This window comes from Leucoraja erinacea, chromosome 22, assembly GCF_028641065.1.
Source record: "Leucoraja erinacea ecotype New England chromosome 22, Leri_hhj_1, whole genome shotgun sequence".
NCBI lineage: Eukaryota > Metazoa > Chordata > Chondrichthyes > Rajiformes > Rajidae > Leucoraja > Leucoraja erinaceus.
In genome coordinates, this window is record NC_073398.1 from 28,522,569 (window position 1) to 28,542,275 (window position 19,707).

A 19,707-nucleotide genomic window follows, 5' to 3' on the forward strand; every position below is an offset into this window, starting at 1 on the left:
CATTATTTGGCCAACATCTTAAGTATAGAATATATTAAACATTCTAATCTTTACATTTTGTGTGATATTTTCTGATTGTTTATTTCAAAATGTATTATAAATTTCACCCTAATTTGATAATTAGATATGCCAACTATTACTGTTGTGCTGGCGTAATTAATCAAACTATATAGATGGATAGATATGAATATCTATTTCAAAATGCGGTGAATTGCAAAGTAATGTCATAATACTCTTAATGATTTTAATATAGTTGCCTTTATAATGAAGGTTTGGATTTTTATTCCATTCTTCATGATTGGAATAATTAGAAATCAATTTATTTGGAATTCAATATTAAGCTTTAATTGTAGCCATCAAATTTCATTATTTATTTGGATCATTAGAACCGCACTGGTTTACTGTTAAAATGCAAACCAAGAAAGCCAGTGATTTGTTTTGGTATCTGTGAGTACCAGGCAGAATATGGCACATATCCATCTCGCTGTACCAGGCTAGAATCTCATTTCAATAACCACGTCCAATGTTTGTTTATGTCGTCAACAGATCAGTTGATTCAATTATATTCTCAAATGTGTTTACTTGTTTAATACACCTTTATCTTATTTGATCGCCCCATGTGATCAAACAGCTCATTTGAAGAACGGTGCCTCTCTCAAGGTGTCGCGCCACCTTAGTCTTTATTATGCACTTGAATAAATAAGTGAGGCTTAAACTTATAGCATTCTAACGTGATTGTATGAGAGAGTGCCATCAGCTGTACCAAATTATAATTTATAATCGTCACCTTGCTGCTTTTTAAGTTGCTGCACACTTGAAAAATAATCCATATCAAGGCTGTGTCACTGCTGCATAAGACGTCGGGTCAAGGCCCCCTCATGAACTTAAAAGGGGATATGCAATTCCCTTTAAATAATTTGACAAATTCTGTATCAAATGTTTAATTTAGTGACATTTCATTGGTTCTGTTTGATTTGCCCACAACATCAATAGTGCCTTTTGTGATTTCTTAGTTTATTTGCTGGTGGGTAAGACAAGAAAATATTGTTCTTGCAACTCTGAATGCTGTAATGTAACCAGAGTAGATAGGAAATAGTAGAAGGGGATTATTTTAAATTACAATGCTGTCTTCTGTAGCAAATTAGCCTGAACTTCTTTTGTTATGCCCTCCCCCTGCAATGGTTTGGAAAAGCTGCCCAGATCTTGCATCTATCCAGAAATCGCAGTGCATTCTTGGTGCCAAGGTATGGATTGTTAAAATTTTGGGGGAAATGCTGAACCCATATTTTTAAATCAATCTAGAGTTAGTACTCTTCATTTTTCTTCAAAAAAGCAGATCCAGTTTGCTGACCAGAAACAAGAATTCAACAAACGTCCAACCAAAATAGGTCGTCGCTCGCTTTCTCGATCAATCTCGCAATCCTCTACGGACAGCTACAGCTCAGGTAGGCAATTAGAAGATATCATTAAGACTTCCGATACATACATGTGAAAATGAATGAATTGCGCAAACTCATGAACCCCACTTTCTCATCAGATCCCCAGCTTCAAATACCCAAAACCCATTACTCATTTGTCAAGCCCAAAGTTTTCATTATTGTTTGCTTATGTATGCTCTTGACCAGTAATCATCATTCAGTACCTCAATGAACAGAACTGCATGTGGTACTCTGGTGAAATTTCTCAATGCCACATCAAGGGTGATGCTTCTTAAATTTGTACTGCCTGCCTCTGTTAATGCATGAAAGTTGATGTATCATTCACTTTCTAGAGATGTAAAGACCTGCACAGTCTTGCATATTTCCTGAAACAATTGGGAAATGTGAGTTATTTTTGATTAACATGCCAATCGATCAATAGTAGCAGTAATACGGAGGCTTGGCACCAGCAGTTAGGAGTGCTGATCTCGACCTAGTGGTTATTTGTTTGATTTCAGAAATGAGCAGCTTTTGGTATGTGTTCAGTTGGGTAAAATAGATTAATGGCAGTGGAATTTGATTATCAGTAAATTATGATATAATGCAGGTTCAGTTACCTCATCCATTGCTTTGAATTCTGATCAGCCACTTGCTGGGGAGAAAATGAATAGCTTTCAAGGGCCTCTTTATAGAGAAGGCACTAAGAAGAAAAAATCTGAGGAGTCATTTCTGGACTGTTATTCCTGGGTACCAAATGGTAGATTTTTGGCAGTTTTGGAATTGGTGTGTTTTCTCGGAGCATGGCTGGAAAATAGGTCAATTCATGCTTCCCCAAAAATATAGGAACAGTACCAACATAAATAATGCATATTGTCAGTCATTAGCTTTATCTAGTTTATTCTTTCGAGTTACTAAATACTAAATACACACAGTACAATTGGAAAGAAGTATAGGATCAAATGTTCACAGGTGTCACTAGTGTTCATAAATGTAATTTGGTTCTATACTCAATGATAACAGACAATGACCATTGAAGCCTTAACAGATTGCTAGGTGGATGCTGAAGGACTAGCAGCAATTAACTTAGAAGGCAGGGAGTCAAAGATCAGACGGAGTCAGCCCTAACCTTTTTCCACTTTCAACTGGGATGGATGGAGGCCATGTATTCGGGATTACTTTCAGTTATCGAATCTAAATCGATTTCACTGTTCCATCTATGCCAGGTCTTATTCTTTTTATTTCATTGCCACCCAAGCACTTTTTAATCTTTTAAAAATATTTCTGACAGTGTACCATTCTCAACAAATATTTGGTCGCGTTCCAAACTACGCATCCATTGCCTCCTGACCCCACCAGCCCCCACCCCACCAAGTTCAGTTTCTGTGCAGTCCTTCACGATGCTTCATGTTACAGATACTATGTAAATGTTGAAGAATTCATTTAGCAAGCCGGTAGGGATTGCATTTGCATCAATGCAGAATGACTTCTATCTGAGACGCATCATTCCCAAATTATATTGATTCTTTTAACTGCTGTCAGATCGATCTTTCTCGTTTTATTCCCTAAATGAAACATTTGATTTTATAACATGCAAAATTCAAAGAAATGTTCATCACTATGTTGCCTGTGCAACAGATTAATCCAAATAAATCAGTTCTGTGTATTATTAATCTCTGCTTTTGAGAGGCATGTCTGGAAATAACTACTTTCTACACTATTAATGCATTTACTTTTAGAGTGATTAACGACTTAATGGACTGCAATTATTGCTGGAAACAGACCAGAGCTTGCACTGAATTACATTAACCTCCAAGCAATCACCTGCTGCCTGCATCTCACCATCGTTCTGTAGTGATGGAATTAGCCACTAACCAGCTTCTCTTTTTTTCTCTTCCTCTCCAGAACTGATGGGTATGTCTAATCAAAATAATGGTAAGCAGTTGGTAGAAATAGTTTGGAAAAAAAATGAAGCTGTTCATAGCCAGGTATGAGAAAGCAATCACTCGTCCCAGCACATTCTAATCTGCAGCAATTGCATCTCATCTCAGAGGACACAGTGGAAACCATTCACCAGTTGAGAAGATAAATCATCATGAGCTAGTGCCCTGTTGCAGTGAATTTGATTTTGTGTTACTTTTCAGGAGTTAGGTGACTAGACATTACTGATTACCAAAAATCACTTGAAGTGCCCTTGTCCACTGTACATTTTATCATATACAGGCTAATTGTTATAGCATAGCGAAATAACGACTCTATTACAAATAGACCTGACTCTATCTGTCCACTAACAGCATCAGCACAAACTTTAAAAAATCCAATTTCTTGGATGTTTTTCCCTTTTCCTTCCCTCACGTTTGCCCTTGGTACATCGGGCTGCAACAGCCTTTCGGTATCTTTTGACATGGGCTGAGGTACCAAAAGGGGCTCTAGATCTTAACTTTTGTGACCCATGTCTGGTATCTACTTGAAATTTGCACAGATTTAGATAAAACATAATTGATAAGGAATTCATAACTTGTCAGTGCAAAATGTTGCTCACCAATCAATTAAGCTAATTAGAAAAAGTAACAGCGCCCTCTAATGCTCAATAATATATAGTTGTATATGTGAACTGTGAATACGGGATTGCCGCAGAGGTCCTGGATTCAAGGCTGGAGCTGGAGAAGCTTTGGGACCGGCTGCGGGCTCCATACGTGTGGCCGCTCAGCGCGTCCACCTCAGCCAGCATGCCCTTCTGGATCATCAGCAGCAGCCTACCTGATGCCACGATTACACCAAATGTCAACATGGTGGGGAGCAGCACTGCCCTGCACGCCTCTCGGCCGCCCCATTGCACTGGCTCCATCAGTCTGCCCGCTCGCACGCTGCAACACCGGCCGGCCATCAGCCCGACCGACCCCTCGCAGCACACGCTGGCCAACAGCCCGACCGATTGACTGACTCCCTCACTTCCCCTCTTCTGGTCTGCTCGGCCCAGGGCCGCCTTCAGCACCCCCATACCGCCGGCACCGTCACGGGAAGTCCTCAGGTAACAAATCCGCCTGCGGGCTGGATGTTTTCAGGTTACAGGCAGGATCTGACCCGTGGGCCGTAGGTTGCTGACCGTTGCCCTAATCCTAACTCTCTTCCACTGGGAGGAAATTGCCTAGCCCTGACCCTAACCCTAGCTCCACATTTTTACTTATCATTTTTATTTCACAGTTCGCAACATCATAACTTTACAAAGTTAAATCAATTGTAAAACAAAATTATCAGCATGTGGTTGGCATTACCTTTCTTCCTTCTAAACCTTGCTATTGTTGTGATGTTATTAGGAGTCAGCCATGATCCCAGTTTTCTTGCTGCCTAGCTAGCATGAAACAAAGCGCGTGATTGGTCAATTGACGTTCGATTCAATGTCGAACGTGCTTTGATTGGACAATTACTACTCGGAAAATTGGAGGTTTTTCTCATATTTTAAAAATATGTGCAGGTTTTGTTCTTGACGAGTTTAAGGTATGATTTCTATAATATGTTTACACAATATGTGATCAATGCAGGTAGATATGTGATTTGGGTCATGAAATGAAACTAAAAAGCACCTCGGACCACGGTCTAATGTGGTAATCTTGGACCATGAGTGTTCAACTTCACGGGAGAGGAATTTCCCAGTGAAATCTGGTGCTGTCATTATCAGTACCTTTCCCGGCAAGAGGCTTTGGTTAGTCAATTCTCAGTCTGCACATTCTCCCCTCAAAGGTTTTGGAGAGCCGTCGGGCAAGTCAACCACTGTCGGACAAATTAACACTGTATAATCTTGGAGCCGATTCCTATTATGGGTTTTTGGCTTGGTGATCCGCCAATATACCTATCATTAGAACTATGGGCTGGGTGATTGTGTGATATTCTGTGTATTGTGAATGTGAGCACTTTTTATGGTATGTCATTGAAAAGCAAAAAAAAAACTACACAATATCATTAGGACACTTGCTCTGTTCCTGACTTGGTGTTTTTTTTCCCTCCTTTTGGGTGACACAAAGATGAATCCAGGATCTGAGCACTTTGTAACTAGTCCCTCAGCTTAACATCCTGAAGCTGGCAGGAGTCACTGATCTTAGTTTGATAAAAAGAAGCTAAGAATGTATGATCATCTTATTTTTTTTAATATTACTTAAACTTTGTTTAAATAGTTCAAATACAATTTTTATTTTTTGTTTTATTTTTTATTTTTTAAATTTGATGATCAGACACTTTGGAAAACTTTCCTTCATTTCCATAAGGTCAAAACTGTTTGTTAATGTAATGCACACTTCCATTTGCAACTGCTCTGCATATGAATGCCACAAGCCCTAGAAACATTCAGACATGGACTGATGTTGCGATTAAATTAAGAGCCACAAATATGCCAGACAAGGGCTATCAACTAGATAGAGTCTAACTAGCTACCCTTTGAAATTCAATAGCATTACTATTACTAAATACCCCACCGATTACATTGAGATCATTATTAACATGATGCCTAACTGCAACAGCCACATGAATACCTTGGCAACAAGAGCAGACCATTGGCTGATACATTGATACTTGAAACCTTCTGCTATCTACAATCTGCCAATCAAGAATATGATGGCATACACTGCACTTGCCTGAATAAGTGCAACTTCAACAACACTCAAGAAGCTTAACACTTTGGACAAATGGACCTCTAATTGGTATCCTATCCACCAGCTTAAACATTCATTGGCAATCCATTAGCAACCAGTGGCTGCAGTGCACACCGTGCACAAAATGCACTGCAGTTACTCACTGAAGTCACTCCAGCAGCATTTCGGACCCAAGCTCCAACACCAAGAATGAGAAGGGCAGTATGTATGTGGGAACAGCATCACCCACATGTTCTGTCAGAGTTGCACACATCCAAACCTTAAAGTACATGGCTTTCCTTTTTCATTGCTGTCGAATCCTGGAGCTACCTATTCGTCACATTGTGGGTCTAACTTTACCATAATTGCAGCATTTCAAAAATATGGTTCACGACCACCTAAAGGACAATTGAAGACTAGCAATGAGACTAGTGTAATGTCTTGAAGACTAGCAATGGGACTAGTATCTTGGTCGGCATTGACAAATTGGGCCGAAGGGCCTGTTTTCGTGTTAATTGACCCTATGACTGATTGCTGGGCTTGTCATTGACAGCAGATCCTAAAATGTTCACTGAGATATACTATGAACAGTTTAGCCGAGAAATGCCTATACTGACAAATGCATCTAGGTCCAGTTTGGACTCGTTGGAAGTAATATTCACAATTTCATATGAAGCAAATCAAAGACAAATCCAACATCATCACTATCATCTACAGCAATATGAATTTTCATCCCCTTTTAGTCCCATTTGATGATAGAAATGGGGAAGGGTGTTTAGGGTATCTGCAGTCATAAGGTCAAAAGTGATAGGAGCAGAATTAGGCCATTCAGCCCATCAAGTCTACTCTGCCATTCAATCATGGCTGATCTATATCTCCCTGCTAACCCCATTCTCATGCCTTCTTCCAATAACCGCTGACACCCATACTAATCAAGAATCTATCTATCTCTTCCTTAAAAATATCAATTGACAGCATCCACAGCCTTCTGTGGCAAAGATGTCCACAGATTCACCACCCTCTGACTAAAGAAATGTCTCCATCTCATTTCTTAAAGGAACATCATTTAATTCTGAGGCTATGACCTAGTTCTGGACTCTCCCACTAGTGGAAACATCCTCTCCACATCCACTCTATCCAAGCTATTCACTATTTGGTACGTTTCAATGAAATCTCCCCCCCCCCCCCCCCCCCCCCCCCCCCCCCCCCATTCTTCTAAACTCAGTGAGTACAGGCCCAGTGCTGTCCTGGGATCATTCTTGTAAACCTCCTCTCCAGAACCAGCTCATCCTTCCTCCAATATGGTGCCCAAAATTGCAGGCTTTCTCCTATTTTGCTTAATGCGGAATGCATGTACACTATGTACAAAATACCAGTATAGATCTTCTCTGCCATGTTCAACCCCATCTGCAAGTTTCCTGCTGTGATCACCCTTCACTGCTACTGCAATGAGCATTGCTGTTCCAAAACTATGATCATTCCAACTTAATCATCAATTTACAGATAATCCTTGTGTATACACGTACCCTTAGAGGCCAAGCTTCAAATGACCATTAGCTCCTTCACTGAAGCATGGAAAAGGATGAGCCTTGCAGGAAACATCTTGCTCTTCAATACTGCCATCTCAGTGAAGGAGCATATTTGCTAATGGAAATATGGGAAGTTAGTTTCACCTATAAGCGCCAGACATTAGAACACCAGACCAATATGCCAACACGAACAGTTCCAATCCTTGAATGTGAAATTCGCAAAGAAAGTCTCTGTTCTGAAGTAATGTGATCCTATGAAACTTCACTTTGGGTGGTACTTTCTAAGGATTTGTTTGAGCCAGTGTTTATATATGGTAGGCCAAGAGGAAGTTCACAGTGTTCCGAGGAGATTTAAGTGCAGATTCCAGAATTCACCATTATATGTAATGCAAATGAGGTATTGGCCATAAACCTCTGCTTCTAATTATATGTAACCAGTGGGGGAATAAATATGTCCTCTCAGGGGACCTACCATTAAAACTGAGCAGTATTGCTAAACATATAAGATGCAAGAGCAGGTATAGCCATGTAGCCGCTCAATTTGTCTGTCATTCAATAAGATCACAGCTGATCCTCGCCTCAATTCTAGGTATCTGCTGTTTTCCTATAACTATTGACTCCCCTGTAGTCTAAAAACCTGCTTTTCTCAGCATTGAATATATCAAAATATATCAACATATGTCACATTCACACCTCTCTGGGGTAGAAAATTCAAAATATTGAGGAGGGAAAAGAAATCCTCATTTACATCTTGGGTAAGTGATTTTTTTTTGTGAACTAATACCTGGGAGTTCTTGTTTCCCTCAAAAAGATGACATTGTCTGAGGTGTAACTACTGCTCGTCAAGCTGGAGCATAAAACTGCAGGTGCTGGAAATCTGAAGCAAAAATGGAAAATGCTCTGAGTATTCATCAGGGCAATCGGCATCAGAGGGGAGAGAAGCGGGTCTGATGAAGTGCTTGTGATCTTCCTCTGTTTAATGGATTCGTTACTCACCATGTGGAGACCCCTATGTTGGAAAAGTTGAAAGAAATTTCGATGATCACTTTGCAGATCACCTCTGTTTATTGCACAAGGGTGACTGAGCTTCCAATTACTGTAACTTTGATTTTTGTCCCATTCCATTTCTGTCTGCTCTTCGACCTACATTGCTTCAGCAATGCTCAACGTAGGTTCCAGGAGCATCACCTCTCCTATATAGTGTATAGTGCGGTCTCAGGACTTGATATTCACTTTATCAGTTTTGGGCAACTGCTCACTTTTTGTTCCTTTTGCAGATGTGGGCTTTATCTTTGTTTCAATTTGTTTTAATTTTTTTCTGTCTTCAAATTTAGTTTTTTTTAAAGCAATTGTTACAACAACTTATAACCACCCCCTCTGTTCTCTCCAGCCTTGCTCTCTGCAACTTAAAATACCAGTTTTCTGACCTCCATTTCCCGTTCTCATGAATGGTCCTCGAGCTGAATTGAATCTTTTACTGTGCTCGCCACTGATGCTCTTGATGTGTTGAATGTTCCAGTGTCTCCTGTTCTCCCCTCAATGTTGCTCTGCCATCAGATAGATGACATGAGGATGTCTGACCTAAGAGTTTGTGTTCCTTTGGCCATTTAAAATTCAAGCAACATTTATGCTCGGAGGAATAAATGGGATAAATGTTAAGTATTGCTAGATGAACAACTGTATTAAATTTGAAATGCTATTAGGAATTTTATAAAGTTAGTTAATAAGTTGGTTTCATTATGAAGCCTCCTGTGTAGATAAATGCACATTTAATTTGGTAAAAATGCACCAAAATATATTTTAGAAACAAAAGCAAAGAATAACCAGCTGAAGTTCAGCAGGTCGAACAGCATCTGTAGAGGCAAACGAAGTGCTGATTGTTTTGGGCTGAGACCCTGCATCAAGATTAGGACCCTGCATCTTGTCTCCTTTGTGATTCAAGTGCCGCCAATACTCTCCAAGACCTATGTTCATATTTGTTCACATGAATGAAGCCCATTTGTTCACTTGAATAAGGTCAATGATGGTGGGTTCTCAGCCATTCACACTGTCCATGCACAAGTGCCTAATCAAAACTAATTACTCTTACAATTTGAAAGGTCCACTGTGTCCTTAGAATTGTTTATTGTTTTTAGTCATCTGAACAGTGATGTTAATGAGGTTGTGAAAGATTTCATAACCCATTTATCCTCTTTCCCAGCCTAATATGGCTTAGTTACACAGCAGTTAGTGTAGCTGCTTTATAGCTCCACAGATCTGGGTTCTATCCTAACTTTGGGTGATGTCTGTGTGGAACTTTTCTTTGCTATTTCAGGGGTTTCTGCTGTGTATTCCAGTTCACCCCCACATCCCTAATGTGACGGTAGTTTAATTGAGCACAAAAAGTTGCCCTTTTGTAAAGATTAATAGTAGGAAGTATTGCAGAGGAGTCGAAGGGCATATGAGGGGGAATGTTTTAGGAGGCAGAGTAATACATGGAGGGGAGGAAATATGATTCTCTCTGCCACGCACTGGTATGGGCCCAATGATATCCTGCGTCATAATAAGTAAGAGAAAAAGAAACATTGATTAGGCCAGGAGTTGGAAGAGTGATACTTCTCTTATGTTAACTGTTCATTATTCTCGTTGTCCTTTAGCGGCATCTTACACAGATAGCTCTGATGATGAAACTTCACCTCGTGATAAGCAACAGAAAAATTCGAAGGGCTGCAGTGACTTCTGCATCAAGAACATCAAGCAGGCAGACTTCGGACGCAGGGAGATTGAAATTGCAGAACAAGGTGCGAGGTTGAACCTTTTTAACATGTTACTAGTGTGCACTTATATATTTGCATAATTCTACACTAGTTTCTTGAAATATAATAAATCTGTGGGGTTTTGACCAAATGAGTAGGTTAGCTGAAGTTTTTGTTGAAATGCCATTCTCATAATAAACATTACCCTAAAAAGCAGAGAGATTAGACTGTTCTTGTTGGAGCAGTCAGCATAGGTTATTGAAGATGGACACCAAAATGCTGGAGAAATTCAACAGGACAGGCAGCATCTCTGGAGAGAAGGAATGGGTGATGTTATGGGTCGAGACATGCTGCCTGTCCTGCTGAGTTACTTCGGCATTTTGTCTATCTTCGGTGTAAACAAGCTTCTGCGGTTCCTTCCTACAGCATGTTATCCTTCAGTTCCAGTAGAGTGAGCCCTCACCATGAAAGCCAACAAACCAACCAACATGATCAGTAGAAAGTAATTATATTGGTCCTCTGACTCCCCTTTGTTCCAGTTTTAACCAAAACCGAATTTAAGAGAAAGATATTTGGAATAGCTCTTCAATACAATCAGCTCAACTACTTGCCAAAAAAGAAATGTCAATAAATTGTTCCAGTTTAACAGACCAGAGGACATTTCAATTGAGCAAAAGTAGCGATCAATTAGAAGAATGTTGAATGGTTCTTTTCCCAGAGAGTAGTGAACCTCTGGATACATGGTCTGCTGGTGTGTGTGGTGACTGTCGGTATGGCCAGTTGGTGTAGTGGTTGCTGACTGTGTGCATTTGAATGGGGCTGAGATTACATCATGTAGAAGATAAATGGATTAACAGATAACCAGCACACAATCAGTGAGATCAGTCTGAAGAAGGGTTTCGGCCCGAAACGTCATCTATTTCCTTCGCTCCAGAAGATGCTGCTGCACCCGCTGAGTTTCTCCAGCATTTTTGTGTACCTTCGATCTTCCAGCATCTGCAGTTCCTTCTTGAACAAACAGTGAGATCTCTTTGACTGGTTATGCTTGACTGTGTATGATGAGAGGAATTTGTTTGCCCCTAATCGAGTTTGGGAATTTACTTTTTTTTTCCTGTCTGAATATTAGACAATTCTGAAAGTAGGTAGTATCGAGATAAGAGGTCAGAGCATTAAACACGTTTTTTGGTCATTTAGTCCTCTGATCATTTTCTCCCTACCACCAACTTAAAAAATAAATGTAGGCATAGCTGAAACATGCTGAATAAAAGTACAGTAGCAACCAAGGAGAGATGGAGGTGGCTTTCTTAATGTTAAACGATTGGTCTCTCTCGTGTTTGGTTTTGTGCAGTGGAGTATTCCAATCCAAATATTCCCAGCATTTAATCTTGCCTAAATATTATCGTCACTTGTAATGTAACCATGTTTCTCAATCTTGTTTTCTATTGTCAACTGGTGGCTAAAATGAAATAAAATTGGAGTTCCAATGTTTTTTCATTATCAACCATACGAACCATTATCAACAATAAAGATCATCGCTGATTCTGCGCTTCCTCTTATTTTGGTGCAGAAATGCCAGCACTTATGGCTCTACGAAAACGAGCCCAGGGAGAAAAACCATTGGCTGGAGCGAAGATAGTCGGCTGCACCCACATCACAGCCCAGACTGCGGTAAGTGTCCAACTTTAGAACTGTGCTTATTAAAATCAGGAGACCACATGGTGAGTATGTTCATTCACTGTCCAGAACTCCAGTTTCAACTTTGTCCGTCTTCATAAGAATGAAAATTCTTTCCATGGAGTACCATGTGAAATAAACATTGGCACAGAAATTAAAAAAACCTTGTTCATGTAGTTTAATGCACTCTTTTTGGTTAGAATTAAAGACTTCTTGCTAATTTAACCCATATTTTTGTAAATTGCATAAAAATTAAAAATTTCTGGATGGATATTTTTTAAATTATTTCCGAAGTTGTTAATATCCAATTGGATCCTGGCCCTAAATTAATAATATTGGGAATATCAGAACAATACCTAAAACTTACAACAAACCAAATATATTTCCTTGATTATAATATGTGGGAAAAAATTAATATAAACATTTTGAAAAAACCCAGCAAACCCCACAATTCAAAATGAAAAATGAAATGATTCATTATGGAGATGTCAGTACAGAGACCTTACATTTGGAAAAAATTAGATTTGTCTTAATTGAATTGACAAAGCAGAATGATTTACTAGAATATGGTCTCCATTTATAGATTATTTGAAGGGGTAGATTGGTTCGGCGTGGGAGCCTGACTGAAACTTGAATCCAGGATTAGATTAATAGTTTTACTAACCTACGGACTTATCTCCTAAATTGTATTATTGGCAGTTTATTCTATTTTTTTTTTTTAATTTTCTTTTTTTTTTCTCTTTTCTCTTATTACCTAAAAAATAAAATTAGAAAAAAAAATGAATTAAAGACTTCTTTCCAAAGATCTACAGTGTACCATGCCTGATCCAGAGATGTAGACACAGATAAAAGATTTATTTCTCTATACTGGTGCTCTTCGCCATGGGACCATAAATTATTATTTCCTAGCTCTTTCTAAATTGAATTTTACTCTTAGCTTTTTTTCATGTTAGCTTTTGCTGCATTAATCCTTTTAGATTCTTATACAGCCATTTGGGCATGTACACCAGAAAAATTGAGAAATGTGGCTAGGTGTGAGGACCTCCCAGTAATTTGGTTTCATATTTTTTGCATTCACGCTTAACAGCTCCATTCTCTGTGTAGATCTGTCAGTGGTATAATGTATTGCAATTGCAACCGTTTCATAGATAATTTCTAACTTTATTGCAGTTGGAGGAAAGTGCTACATCATTCTCACTCCTGCAGATGGCACTTTTGAGCTGCTAGAAACTGCCTTGCATTGTCAATATCCACGCTTCCCTTTACTTCCAGCAGGAGTAGAATTTTTACTCTATGATTGTATTTGAGTTGGGGATATTTGCACAATCTCACCACTGCAGCAGAGTGCAAAACGTGACCATTGTATGGTTCGGTTCAACAATACATTGATTTGATACTTTATTATCACATATAACCATATAACAATTACTGCACGGAAACAGGCCATCTCGGCCCTACAAGTCCGTGCCCCGACACAACTTTTTTTCCCTTAGTCCCACCTGCCTGCACTCATACCATAACCCTCCATTCCCTCCATGTGACATGTTAGTGAAATTCTTTGTTTTGCAAACTAAACAAGAGTCGCCACGGGGGGGGGGGGGGGGGGGGGCAATGACAAAGTTACGAAGTAATCCACAATAGTCTCTTTTTGTTCTCTCGGCGGCCCCCCTGAAGCCGGGACCCTCTTTGTTCTCGACACCGCCCGCGTGCTAGGTCCCTCATTGTTCTTGACGACCCCCCGCGCTGGATCCCTCTTTGCTCTCAGTGGTGTGTCCTCGACTTATCTCCAGCACCCACTTTTTATGTTCTTAAACTCCACCAGCTGCGTGACCCTTCTCTTACGTTCTTCACCTGATTATTCATGCAGGATGGTTTTTCTTCACATTTGGTGATGGGTGCTCGAGGTAAGGTTGAGTGATACATTTCAATGGGCCGTTGAAAGCTGATCCATACTAATTCTATGGCCTCGGAGGTCATTGCCAAACAGTTCTGGCAACCAATTAAGATTAATCTGGGTGTTCAATTGTACTTATCTATTGATGCCTGCTGGAATAGAATTAAAATGTTGTGGCAATCTCTTTAATAAAGGAACTCAACTGATAATTTTACCTGGAAAATTCAAAAAATTAATTTCATGCGTCGAAAGATCTTTTGTAATCTTAAATGATTAAAATACACTATTCATTGTTTGCATGGACATATATATATATATACATATACATATACATATACATATATTTTAAAACAACCATGATTTAAGTAAAATATATACAATTACTATTTTCTAACAATCCTAGGATAATAAATATATAAATTGTGGGTAGGGTAAAAGCAGACTGTAGTTGAATTTATTTCAAGGAAGGCAGTAATATCAACATTAAAACGGAAGATTCCAGTGTGATCTCTCTTCTTTTGGCCTTCTGTTATTTTCTGTTGTTGCAGGTGCTGATGGAAACACTTGCTGCCCTTGGGGCTCAGTGCAGGTGGGCTGCCTGTAACATTTATTCCACCCAGAATGAAGTGGCTGCTGCGCTGGCTGAGAATGGTAAGGCCGGTAGTATTCATTGTCTCTCCCCTTTTACTCTATCTGCAAACATCCTTTATTTCTCTATTGTTGTATTTTTCCATGAAACATTTTTAAAATAAGTTGAAAGTCCTGAAGAATCTAAGATTGTATGTTCTTGGTACATTTTAGAAGTCATGTACCGTGGTCATATTTTTTGTACGGCCAAAGCAATTAACCTGCTGTCAGTTAGACTTGACCCAGTCTCATTCTTACCAATATTTTGCACTGAAGGATATTTTTGACTTTTCTCATTTGTTGCTTATCATTAATTGTTCTCAAAGATGAAAATGCCTTGATTCAGTGCAGTCTGTGGGATGGTGGTTGGGTAGCGAATTGTGAGATTTCCGTGCAGCAACGTTGAAGGAACACGGTGATCTTGGGATGGGCATCTTGCAGGTCCATCACAGGCACTGAGCATCCCAACATCTAAGGGATCTTTAGGTGGTGTGCCGAGCGAGGAGCCACTGCATTGTGGCAGGTGAGGGAAGTAGCTCCGGTGGCTGTGAGCGGATGCCGTTCCTTAAATTCCGACTGCTGACGGGAGCGCGATCGTGCTGACACAGGAATAAGCTCCACCGCCCGCTGTCCTGTTTTCCACCGCTTGCTGACCTTCCCCGGCCACAATGCAGTGGCTCTGCGCCCAGAGCACCGCGGCAGGGTGAGTGAGTGAATTGCTGGCATGATCCCTGACCCCCTCCTTCTTAACGCTCCTGCCCATTCTGACCCGGGCCAGACTCCCCACATGCTGTGAAAGGAACTCTCTCCCCCAATTGGTCTCTTGAACTAGTATTGTCATTCAATAAGATCACAACTGATTCAACTTGTCCCAGTGTACTCCCGTTTTTCCCACCATCTCTCCACCTGCTGTCACCCTCCACCCCCCACACATTCAGTCATTCAGAATGGAGATCTGGAAGCCTTGGGCAAATTGAATTGTTACTTTCTTTGTTTTTTTTTGGGGGGGGTTTTGAGCATGAGAAATTCTATGTCCTGCCAGCCTTTTTTCAAAATTTAGCAACTCAAAATGGGGGTGCATCTTCGACGCAGGTGCGTCTTCATTGCCTGGAAATACGGTAATCTACGAATATTGAATTCTTCTGGTTGCACTAAGAACTTGAGATCTTGTGCTAGTGCTGTTGGGGGTTTTAATATTTTTTGTTTATCTATGAATACAGTTTATAGGCCTGTTATGTTGCTGCACGTAAGCATTTCATTGTTCTGATGTCGATACATACATCACTCTTACTGAACAAACTGCGGAAGGATATCTGGGATCAGGCAGGAGGGAAATGGATAATAATAATAATAATAACTTTATTTGTTAAGCACCTTAAAAACAACCAAAGCTGACCAAAGTGCTGTACAGAAAAAAGAAAACAAGCAAGACATCATAAAACAGGCAGAACAACAGAACATACAACTAACACGAGGCGCATAAATTACACCAAACAATTTAAAAAACATAAAACACATACAAAACGCAGCAAAACCAAGCAAATAAAGTTAATAAACAATTCGACACCTCACTGGTCTACAAAGGCCACGGAGAATAGATGTGTCTTCAGGAGTGATTTAAAAACAGCTAGAGAAGGGGCCTGTTTAACGTGAAGAGGCAATTAATTCCATAATCTCGAGCTGACACAGCAAAGGCACGGTCACCTGTTCCGCTTAGTCTTGGCAAGTTGAGCAGCTGATTTCACCTGAGCGGGAGGGCGAATAAGGGTGTAAGCTCTTCACGGGGCAAGACCACTTAGGGATTTAAAAGTAAATAAAAGAGTTTTAAAACGAATCCTATACTGAATAGGCAGCCAGTGGAGAGAGTCGTCAGAAACATGATCATGGCGTGTGCCTGTCAAGAGACGAACAGCTGCATTTAGATACTTTTTGCAGTAATCCAGCAGTAACCAGCCGGGTGTAACGGGCCCGGTCTAACCCCCAGGCAGGCAAATGACGTTTCCGATCAGAGCCCTTCTTCACACTGATAATGGTGGTAGAACCAGCTGCTTATGTGCCTCAAGTTAATAGAAATCATCACATTGGGAAATGCTGTCACGGTGATCTTGGCAAGTTGCTGCATTTCATGTATGGTGTACACTTCATCAGGATGGATGGAGTGAATTGTTAGTGTCGTCAATTGGCTGTTAGTCAATTTAGATACTTTTTCCTGAAGATGCTTGAGTTATTGCCATTTCACTTTTCCAGGCATGTAGGTCAAGGCTGCTTTGGAAGAAAAAAACATGTAATAGTTTTCATTTGTCTAGTTTTCTGGGTGTAATTCATAATTAATGCCTACTTAAAAAGAATCCTCAACTGCTAATCCAACCATGATTAAATATATATGAAGTTTAAATATTTCCAAAATGGGCTTCTGCACCATTTCAAAAAACTTGCTTAAGTGTCATGTTAATTTCACATCTGGCATGTAATTGCAACAATGATCAAACGTGAGCCACATAAGATCCCACTATTTTTCTGTGAGCAGTGGGTCTCGAAGAATTTCAGCAGTATGTATTAACTGTGTGCTTGAAGTTACAGTCCTTTTATGCAAAAATAGTGGACATGGCTCATTGTTACTTTAAATTCCTTTTTTTAAACAAAGTCTTTACTTCTTCTTGCATATGGTGTGCACAGCCTGAAGTTGTAGGATTTGTTCTATTTGATCTTATTTGTGCACGCCAGGTTGATTGCATTTGTTGAAACAGGGCTGACCATGTGAAAGTTGCAATCTCCCACCCCAAGTCTTTACTGAAATATAGATGATGTCTCTAGAAGCCAAAGAACAGTAGTTGCTGGAAGCTTGACCAAAACACAAAGTGCTGGAGGAACTCAGCAGGTAAGGCAGCATCTGTCTAAAGAAGGGTCCTGATCCAAAGAGTCGCCTGTCCATTCTCTCTACAGATGATGCCTGACCCTCTGCGTTCTTCCAGCACTTTGTATTTTTCCATAGATAATGAATGCCTTGTGATTACAATTCAAGAAATTTGTTCATTGACATTATGAGCTTCTTTTCACGTTGACATGATTGTTGGACACCGTATGTACTCTTTAAATTTTAATAACTTTTTTCTTGTAAATTACATATCCTTTTTATATTTTGGTGGTGTGTTCCTACCCATTTCATGTTGCCAGCCATGTAAAATACAAGTCTATATAAAATAGCTGTTATCGAACACACGTATGTTATCTCTTTGGTTAGTCACGAGTAGGTACCTGTTCAACACAGTTTAAATATATAATGATTTGAAGTCGTATTAAGTATTTTCACTTAAATCAATTGGGTTGAAATACTATACACTTTTTATATTTCAATATGCATGTAGTAATTGAATTGAGGTTTCAATCCTTCATTATTTGTAAACTTTGTAAGTCTGGATAGAATAGAAGTACCCATGCACTCAATCTACAAAATAATCTAATCCAGGGATAGATTGCGCAGTGACAATTGTGTGTTTTAATGTTCACTCAAATTCATAATGACATCCAAATCCCTTTAAGATAATTATTTGTCATCGTCATCAGCATTGCTCAAATATATTCTAGCCTCTGGCTCAATCCCGAGTACAAGCTATAATTTGCCCTTATATCCATTTTGATATCCAAAATAATCCACACCATGACTATGTTTGATTCTGTTTGTGTAAGAAAAGGTTGCTGGTAAGTTTTCTCATTTGGGATAGATGCTGCATAGTATTCAAATAATTGAATATATGTGTGCTGAAAGGACATTGGGGTTTGCTCTTGCATCGGGAACTGAGTATGCTTTTGACTAACGTACTGCCATTCTCCCTCATTGCCAGGTTATCCAGTCTTTGCCTGGAAGGGAGAATCAGAAGATGATTTTTGGTGGTGTATTGATCGCTGTGTGAATGTGGAAGGATGGCAGCCTAACATGGTAAAGACCAGGTTGTTGCTCTTTAACAGTTTCAAATACTGGGGATGCAACTTTTCTTAGTTCGATCACTTTGCATTAATTTGAAAAGGGCCTAACCTGTATGCATTTCTTATAGCAATAAATTAGTCCTTAAATTCATTGCTTTTGGGATATGTATACACCGTATTTCCCAGCAATGAAGATGCACCTGCGTTGAAGACGCACCCCCAATTTAAGTTGCTAAATTTTGAAAACAGGATGACGGGACAGGATCAAGGGTTGGGTTTAGACCAGGGGTCGGCAGCATCGCCTGCATGCCCCGGGACTGGCTTCAGTTCCCAGATCCCTCGCGTCCCGGGGTCTAACTGCAGTTCCCAGGTGGCCTGCCTTGAGACTGGCTGTAGCGCCCAGGTGGCCTGCCCCGGGACTAGTAGAGAGAGAGCGAGAACAAGCCCGGGATGGAGCAGCCAGCCTTCCACCCAGTAGCTACCCGCCAACCACCACCTCCACCGGTTGCGCCTGTGGCGAATGACGCTGTGGCTGGCTGGCGGGCAGACGGCGCTGATGTGGGGCCGGTTTCCATGTCCAGTCCCGGCGGCCGCTCGCAGCCATCGGGGACTAGCTGCAGTTCCCAGGTCGTCTACAACGGGACTAGTAGAGAGAGAGAGAGGGCGAGCCCGTGTCGGAGCAGCCAGCCTTTCACCCAGTAGCTACCCGCCAACCACCACCGGTTGCGCCTGTGCCGAAGGACACCGTGACTGGCTGGCGGGCAGAAGGCGCTGAGGTGGTGTCTGGTCCCCGGGCCAGGTTCCCCACACGGTGTGAAAGGAACTCTTCCCCCCCCCCAGCGCCACTGTCCTTGTACAGCCGCTTCCCACTTTACAGCTGCTTCCCATCAGCTGCCAGCAATGAGGGATACACTTGGCTATACCTCAGTACAGCAACATCGTTCTTGTTTGTTGCTGTACTGAGGGATAGCCAAGTCTATCTTTCTTGGCTAACAACCAAACCTTCGGCCTCCAAGACGCAGGTAAATTTTCGTGCCTTATTTTTGGGTAAAAAATAGCATCTTCATTGCCGTGAAATACGGTAGATGTTTTTACATTTAGTTGTTGATTCCAGTTAAAGATATGTGATATAGTGAAAGATTTTAATTATCCTTTGGATTGGGAACTACTTACTTTGATCAATAATTTGCACAGTGGCGCATAACTGAAGAATTCTGTGTCCACAAATACTTATTTTCTGCAGAGGCACTGGCCATATTTTTCAGCTGTATATTTTGAGCAATC

At 40.5% G+C, this 19,707-nt stretch overlaps 1 protein-coding gene across 7 annotated transcripts in view; it reads left to right on the plus strand.

The window, feature by feature from the left end:
• The window catches only part of ahcyl2b (adenosylhomocysteinase like 2b), a 60,921-nt gene that overhangs the window by 26,639 nt on the left and 14,575 nt on the right, over window positions 1-19,707 (plus strand). For 2 of the 7 annotated variants that reach the window (XM_055653331.1, XM_055653329.1), the window contains exons 2-7: window positions 1,334-1,445; window positions 3,321-3,350; window positions 10,206-10,349; window positions 11,872-11,972; window positions 14,421-14,523; window positions 18,342-18,436. In XM_055653331.1, the coding sequence (XP_055509306.1) occupies window positions 1,334-1,445; window positions 3,321-3,350; window positions 10,206-10,349; window positions 11,872-11,972; window positions 14,421-14,523; window positions 18,342-18,436 (585 nt within the window). The remainder of the gene's footprint in view (window positions 1-1,333; window positions 1,446-3,320; window positions 3,351-10,205; window positions 10,350-11,871; window positions 11,973-14,420; window positions 14,524-18,341; window positions 18,437-19,707) is intronic. The other 5 variants (XM_055653334.1, XM_055653332.1, XM_055653335.1 and 2 more) reach the window with 3 other exon arrangements.